At 41.1% G+C, this 7,989-nt stretch overlaps 1 protein-coding gene across 6 annotated transcripts in view; it reads left to right on the plus strand.

Annotated features, from left to right (window-relative positions):
- Positions 1–6,710, plus strand: part of GAD2 (glutamate decarboxylase 2) — a 55,172-nt gene extending 48,462 nt beyond the window's left edge. For 2 of the 6 annotated variants that reach the window (XM_074946106.1, XM_074946110.1), the window contains one exon: positions 3,849–6,709. In XM_074946106.1, the coding sequence (XP_074802207.1) occupies positions 3,849–4,022 (174 nt within the window). In that variant the 3' untranslated portion in view covers positions 4,023–6,709. Of the gene's footprint in view, positions 1–3,848 lie in introns of all 6 variants that reach the window. The other 4 variants (XM_074946108.1, XM_074946107.1, XM_074946109.1 and 1 more) reach the window with 4 other exon arrangements.
- Positions 6,711–7,989: the final 1,279 nt, after the last annotated feature.

The following is a 7,989-nucleotide window of genomic DNA, read 5'->3' on the forward strand; positions in this document are numbered from 1 at the left end:
TTTAGGGACTACTGCTATATAAGAGGAGGAGGCGAGGAAACAGGAGCTGTATTTGAAATGCCAGAAGGTATTTCAGAAAGGGTGAGAGGTGAGAGAGGCGAACCAGACAGCCTGTCTATGGGAGTAGGAGGAGGAGAATCGGCAGCCTGTGCAGGGGGATGAGAGGAACAGAACGGATGGAAGGGGAGACAAAGTGAAGAGCAAGAGCAGACAATGTGATTAATAAAAAGCAAAAAGATTTGGTGCTTAAAAGAGGGCTGAAAATACACAAAGACTTTCCTTTGTCAGGACACTCAGAGCATTGGGGGGAGGTATCCAGTTATGTTTTTATAATTTGGAAAAACTAGTGACATAAAAGTGATCATTTGAACACTTCCAATATCATTTTAATGGTTTCATTTAGCAAGGTAAGTGAGTTTACAAAATGCACCTGTAATTCAGTTCCCCCAAATGCTGGTCTGTGTGTTTTGTATTCCCTGTGTTTCCCTTTCTTAGTATTTTTCTCTATGGTGCTTATTTGAACCATGGTCATCCTTGATGTTAACAATTTAAATTGCAATTGGTGATGCTAATGTAACTTTAGCGCCACAAACCCCTCCGGTGCCCTCTGCTGCCGCTCTCTGCAAAGCCACCCAGAGCGACAACCTCCCCACTTAACTAGCTAGCAGCCTCCCTCCTTATTGCCAATGCAGAGTCACAAGCCCCAGTACTCACAGCCCCATGCAGCTCTGGGCAGCAGTGATACTGGGTCCAGCTCCAGCCTGTCCTTCTCAGGCGATTCCCTCCTGGCACAGTGCTCCTCCTGGCTCGTGTCCTGGGGTGTCCCCGACCGGCCTCCCTGTCCTTCCCAGGCTTCAGGCAGGGTCTCTGCTGCTTCACTTTGTCTAGGGCCTCCTGGCTGCAGCCCTTCTCTCCCCCAGCTCCAGAGCCACACCCCCAAGTTTCCCTCCTTTTTCTCACTGCTCCCCCTCCCCACTAGGAAAAAGATTTAAAGGGGCCATGCTCTCTACACCCCCAAGGGGTTACACTAACAAATGTAACAATTTGACCAGAGGCTTTAATTTGATTGGGTGGTGGAGGTCTAGCCTATGAAAACAGAGGGAAAGTGATTATAACAATATGCTTGAGGATTATGCAGAAAATGACGTGTCAATTGCGTTTGTCAGCAATACTGAGTGTTAGCACACTGGCAATAAATGGCTCAGAGCTATTCTAACCAATCTAAAGAATGGCTTTGTGCCTTTGCAAGGTGTCATGACTGCCTTTGCGATGTCATGCAAAGTCTGCTGATACATGTAAAGTTAAACCCTTGTAACACTGCTGCTTTCATCTAAAATAGGAATGTGACAAATCAGATGACGAAACAATCTTGGGCCCCTACCTGCAGTTCCCTCTGGCATGCCTACCTAAAGGCAGTGGGACTACTCACATACTTGAAATTAGGCACACGCATACCTATTAGAGAGAGTCAGAAAAAGAGCCTTTTTCCCATCGAATATTTTTTTTTACAACAATGAAAAATTGAAGCTTTCCATAGAAAAATTTAGACTTTTCAATGAAAAATCAAAAATAAAAAATATTTCATCCAAAAATTGAAATATTTTGATTCAGAAGTGCTGCCACAGTGCCTCATGGGAGTTGTAGTTCAGGTTCACCAAGCTCCTGTATAGGGTGGTCTCCCTGATTCAACTACATCTCCCAGGATTAAAGCTGCGAGTCTGTCACGGAGGTCATGGAAGTCATGGATTCTGTGACTTTCCATGACTTCTGCAGTGGCTGGTGCTGGCTTAGAGGCTGCCTGTCTCGGGCAGCCCCTGGGCCAGCAGCAGCAGTTCAGGTGTGTGGGAGGGGGCCCAAGCCTGGGGCACGGAGTTGGGGTGTGGGGCGACGCACGCTGCCCGTGCCCGCAGGCACTGCCCCCACAGCTCCCATTGGTTGTGGTTCCCAGCCAATGGGAGCTGCAGAGCGGGTGCTTGTGGTGGGAGCAGCGCGTGGAGCCCCCCTGGCCGCCCCTCCCTCTAGGAGCTGCAGGTACATGCAGAGTCAGGTAGGTAGCCTACCAGCAATGCCACCCCCCCCAGCACCAGCGGGGGTGCTGGACCACATGCCGTGGCCCTCCCCCAGCACCAGCGGTGGTCCCGGGCCAAGCGCCACCACCCGTCCCGCCTCACAAGCGCCAGCGGGGATCCCAGGCTGAGCGCCACCCCCCCCCCCTCTGCCCCAGCACCAGAGGGGGTCTGGATCACCTTGACCCCCTCCCCCAGCACCCGCAGTGCCCCCAGACCACCCCCCCAGCACACCCCTCCGCCCAAGTTTTAGTCACAGTAGGTATTTTTAGTAAAAGTCATGGATAGGTCACTGGCCCTTGAATTTTTGTTTACGGCCCGTGACCTGTCCATGACTATTACTAAAAATACCCATGACTAAAAAGTAGCCTTACCCATGATGCATCTTGTTTCTCCTAACCCTAACCCTTACCCTAACCCATTTGATGATGGGAGGGAGTGCATCATGGGATTTCCATGGTCCATAACACCAATCGGGAGAGCATGGCTTACAGAGAAGAATGGAGACACAAGATAACCAAACTGCAGCTCTCATGAGGCACTGTAGTGGTATTTCTAAATAAGAATAGTGTGCGGCTTAGATAAAATATTTCAGTTTTCAGCTGAAAATCACAAACATTTCAGGTTTCAGACATTTATTTTTTCAATGAAAAAAATCAAATTTTTCCCTGGAAAGCAAACATTTTCACGTTTGTTTAGTTGAAAATCTAATTTTCTGAAGAAAAAAAAACGAAAAAAAACCAAATAGTTTTGATGAAAAATTTTCAACCAGCTCTAATGAATACCTTGGTGAACTGGAGACAAAGTCAGTAGAAAATCTCCCACTGATTGTAATAAGAGCACCAGAATGCCACCAATGCCTTTTTCATGTAGTACTTTCCTAGAGCTAGTCTACACTATCACACTATGTTGGCACAGCTTCACCAATGCAGCTGCACCTCTGTAGTGTGTCCGGTGAAGATGTGCTATGCTGATAGGAGAGCACTTGCCCTTTGGCGTAATACCTCCACTTCAACGAGAGGTGGAAGCTATGTCAGCGGGAGAGCGTGTCCTGCCAACATAGTGCAGTATGGACACTGCTTTAAGGTGATGTAACTTGCATCACTCGGGGGGGTGGCTTTTTCACACCCCTGAGCGACATACGTTACATTGACTTAAGCGATAGTGTAGACTAGCCCATAGATTCCAAGACCAGAAAGGACCATCCATTCTGATCTCCTGTATAATACAGGATATAAAAATTCCCCAAAATAATTCCTAGAGCTTATCGTTTAGAAAAACATCCAGTCTTGATTTAAAATTATCAGTGACAGAGAAGCCACCACAAACCCTTGTAAATTGTTGCCATGGTTAGTTACTTTCACCATTAAAAATTTACCCCTTCTTTCCAGTCTGAATTTGACTAGCTTCAGCATCCAGTCATTGGGTCATAGTAGACCTTTCGCTGCAAGACTGAAGAGCCCATTACTGAATACTTGCTCCCCATGTAGGTACCTACAGACTGTAATCAAGTCACTCCCTTAACCTTCTCTTTGTTAAGCTAAATAGATTGAGCTCTTTGAGCCTATCATTATCAGGCATGTTTTCTAATCCTTTAGTCATTCACATGGCTCTTCTCTGTATCCTCTCCAATTTATAAATTGATCAGTTTACTCTGTGCTGTATTTGATTTTGGCCAAAAATTGACTTTTTTCTTAATTTGTTTTAGTTTCCTTCTCTTATTAAAAAAAGCAAATTCTAGAATAGAAATAATTATTTGATATTTGTATCGTGCCTTTGCAGGTGGCCCCAGTGATAAAAGCCAGAATGATGGAATACGGAACTACTATGGTCAGCTATCAACCGCTGGGAGACAAAGTGAACTTCTTCCGTATGGTCATCTCAAACCCAGCAGCTACTCATCAAGACATTGATTTCCTGATTGAGGAAATAGAACGTCTGGGGCAAGATTTATAATAATCTGGTCTGCGAGTCTGGTCCAGAAAAAGTTGTCACAAACTGTGCGAATGTATTTGTAGTTTGTTCCAAAGTAAATCTATTTCTATATTGTGGCGTCAAAGTATAGTACAGTTTAAAATCAAGAAACATGCTCCTTTTAAATCCTCTCTTGAGTTTTAGAATACCTCTTTAATAATTAGATACACAAAAGGCTGCATTCAAACAGATAAGAAATAACAGAAGATACTTGCAATTTCCCCCCAAATTTTAATACAGTTAGTAAATACATGTTTAGGTTAAAAGTGATCAGATTGAGTGGTGCCAAATTTGCCCCAAATGGTGACAAAATCAGATGGGGGGTGGGGGGTGCACTAAGATACATAAAGTAAAGAAACTGTATGTTTAAAAGTGAAAATAGTTTGCCTTTTTCTTAGATTTAGAACAGAATTTCTGATTTACCTATAGCAACATTTCAAATGTATTTAAATACATATAATTTTAAAAAAGGAATATATATATATATATTAAAATATCCTATTTTGTAAACTATAGATTTTTATTTTATATGGGTTATAAAAAATGCAGGGGCAGAAACTGAAAACTAAACAATTTTTTTCTTTTAATAGAGATGCATCAAATATCTACAAAGATTATTTTGAACCATAAACCCACATAAATTCTTTAAAAGGTACAATGCCTCATTTCTATATGTCACATGGATTGTACATCTCTAGAGTTAAGTATTGCAAAACCTCACAAGTACTGCAGCTCTTAAAAACTCTTAATAAGAACTACTACAATACAACAAAAGGATGCTATTATTCCTAAATATATTTCCTACATGGCCTAACCTAAGCAAATGGACAATCAAAATACAGTCCTAACCAAGACTGAACTAAGGTTATATTTGTGTGGTTTCTCTGTTCTACTTTTAAACAGCCTACCAAAAAGGGCCACACTTTACACTAAATACTTGTGTCATAAGCATCTTTACAAACAGTAATTTATTCATTAGAGATAAAAATAAATTGAAAACTAAGATTGATTAGAATTCGCTAAGACCCAGATCCTACAAAATCTCACAGGAGTAATGCTAATTGGATGAATAAGGACTTTTGTAAAGGTCTCAGGATAGGGTCCTAAGTCAGATGCTTATATCATGGTCGCACTTGAGTTTCCCACATGACAACAGTTTTTCTAAACATCCCCATTCCCAGCGCTGGGACAGAGCTGGTGGAAACTCAGAATTTCAGTTTCACAGGAACGTTCAAAAATGTTTGTTCTAATTCAGAACAACAACAAATATCTTTGCAATTTCCCACAAAATGAAAATTCTGAAAATGTTCATTCTGAACTTTTTTTTCATTTGTGGGAAATTTTGTAGCCCTCACTACAACTTTATGAAAAATTTCAGTTTAGTCAAAACACCTTTTTCAGACGAAGAAAGTGTTTTGATTAAATCTACTAACCAGCTCTACACTGAGCTTGTCTGATTGAAATTGCTATTAGAATGCTTTGAGATATGCCTCGATACTCAGAGCACAGTCAGTGTAGAATCATCCAGACCCATTTAGAAATCATGGGTGCAAAATCCTGCATAACTGATATGTTGAGTCATTCTTCAACACTAGGGGAGGCACAGAAGTGGAAACTGAGCTTCAACCTCCTCTTCCTCAAAATCTGGAAGAGCTTGGATCAGAACTTAATGACTCAGACCTGTTTCTATTTATAACCCTAGTTAAGTTTTGGTTGTCGCTTTGACTGGAATCTACATGGCCACTTTCGTATGTAAAGCAAGATTGTTTTACTCACTCTAAAATACTTGAAGAAAACTAGTGCAGTGTGGTTTAATTTGACCTAAAATACATAAATGGGGTATTGATTCAGTGTGAGGAGGATGTGACGTGAGAAGAGGAAATAAATTGTGTCTGTAATTGTGTTGCCTTTATTATATTGATAGTACTGTTTGTCACCTCAGATTGAGGCCGTGCATTTTAGATTTAAACTGTACAGTGTTGCAAATCAACATGTGTTACTGAATAAGCTTGTACAATATATTATTGATATGTCTTTCTTTGTGTAGTAGTACTATTGACTCTTGGTATTGTAAGAGCTGCATTCACACACAAGTCCCTATACTATATCTTTGCTCAGTACTATCCTCTCATGATCAGCTTGAGAGAAGAACATTCCCCTCACCGCAGTGGTGACCCACTGTGACTTACAATGCATGATTTTTCAATTACAGCTTTAGAGCAGATACCAATTCTGCCAATGAGGACTAAAGCAACCTTATCCAAACAGGTCACAGAATTAGCAACTGTAGTCACTGAAACACTGAGCAGTCAAGCAAATTCTGTTCTTGTTTGTGGCAGAGAAAATGGGGGACAAATAACTAAGTGTAAAAAATAGTACAGGGACAATGGTGAAGGTGAGCAGTAGCCTGGTTACATCTTGCATGTGCAATTCTGTTTTCAAATGCTAAGTATAAACACTGTATTTATTAGTTCTACGTGCCAATCCAAGATATACATTCAGTGTTTCATGAGGACACCAGCATTTTTCCATGTTACTGTGTTTATTGCAGCCAGAAAGAACTACATGGCAACCTCTTCTTCTTGTGTTTGACCAAAGTATTTTCTCTGTGTTGTTGATCTAAACCCAAATAAAAGTGTAAAATGTGGCTATGCTGTATCTGTGGGGTTTTTTTTTATTATTGGCCTCAAAGTTCAGTGTGAACAGAAAGAAGGCACATCTGTCAGATCATCTCTGAGCCAGGCTCATGAAGAGGATGATGATATTTCCTGCTAGCTCTCTTCTGGTTGCTCTTTCTGAATTTTCGTTGATAAGACACCTTCTATTAAATGTATAATACATAACAAAATAATTGAAATCTCATTTCAGACCCTCTTGACATAAGCAGAGTCATATATTAGCCAACGTTAGTATCTACATGGAAACATGCTTGCTGCCATTCCTTTATCTGATTGTTACCAAGGTGGATCCAGCTGTCACTAATCCTACATATGTACTTTTTTCTCTCCCCTATAAAAAAATCAGCATTTTTTGCCCTTTGATTTTTTTTGTCTGTCTTTTATATGTGTCCTTATCCCCAAACAATGGAGATATTTAATTGTGGCATAATAAGTGCATGCAGTTGGACATAAATCTTGGATTTTCAAGCCTCTCCTTACCTTCTTCAGAAAACCCCACTCTTACACTGGGTGACTTGTTGGATACAAAACAGACATTCTGAGCATCCTGAATACTTTTCATTATGGATAGGGAGAGGGAAGGGGGCTACTAAAGACAAACAATGCTTGTGAAGTAGTGCTGCCAAAGTGAGATTGTGAATTCTCCTTTATATGAGCCTGTACCTATTTTCTATTTGCCAGATCATGGGCCAAATCCTGATCTCGTCCATGTATTTTTACTGTTTTTACTCAGACAACCTTATTATGTCAGTGAGCTAAATCAGGACATCTTTGGGCCTGTGCAGAATGAATGCAAAATGGGTGTAAAATGCAATCAAATTGGAATGGCAGCCTTTTACACCCGATTTGCAGACACTTTTCTCATGTGTAAATGACTATACGATGAGCATTGCAATGCAGAATCAGGATCATTAGCCTGGTCTTACTCAAATAAGTCTCATTTGAAATACTGGCAATTTTTGCTGGAGTAAGAGTTTCAGGATTTGGCCACTGATCAGAACTGAGCCAAAAACCTGAAGAGTGTGGCAAGATAGCTAAAAGCTCATTACACTCACCAGGCGTTAGATTTTTTTTTCCACAATCTGCTCAGGTTTATGCACCAGCTCTGAAGAATTCGACATTTCTCAGCGTTTAGCTACCAAAGTGATAGGGAATTTAGATGCACCATAGCTAGATTAGATACATGCATTTAACCTGCTTTCATTGAAATCTTCCATATTTTGTTACCTGACTGGAGATGCATTGAAGGAATGATAGAGGACGCTTAAGAA

The sequence above is a fragment of the Natator depressus genome, chromosome 2 (genome assembly GCF_965152275.1).
Source record: "Natator depressus isolate rNatDep1 chromosome 2, rNatDep2.hap1, whole genome shotgun sequence".
In the NCBI taxonomy this organism is placed as follows: domain Eukaryota; kingdom Metazoa; phylum Chordata; order Testudines; family Cheloniidae; genus Natator; species Natator depressus.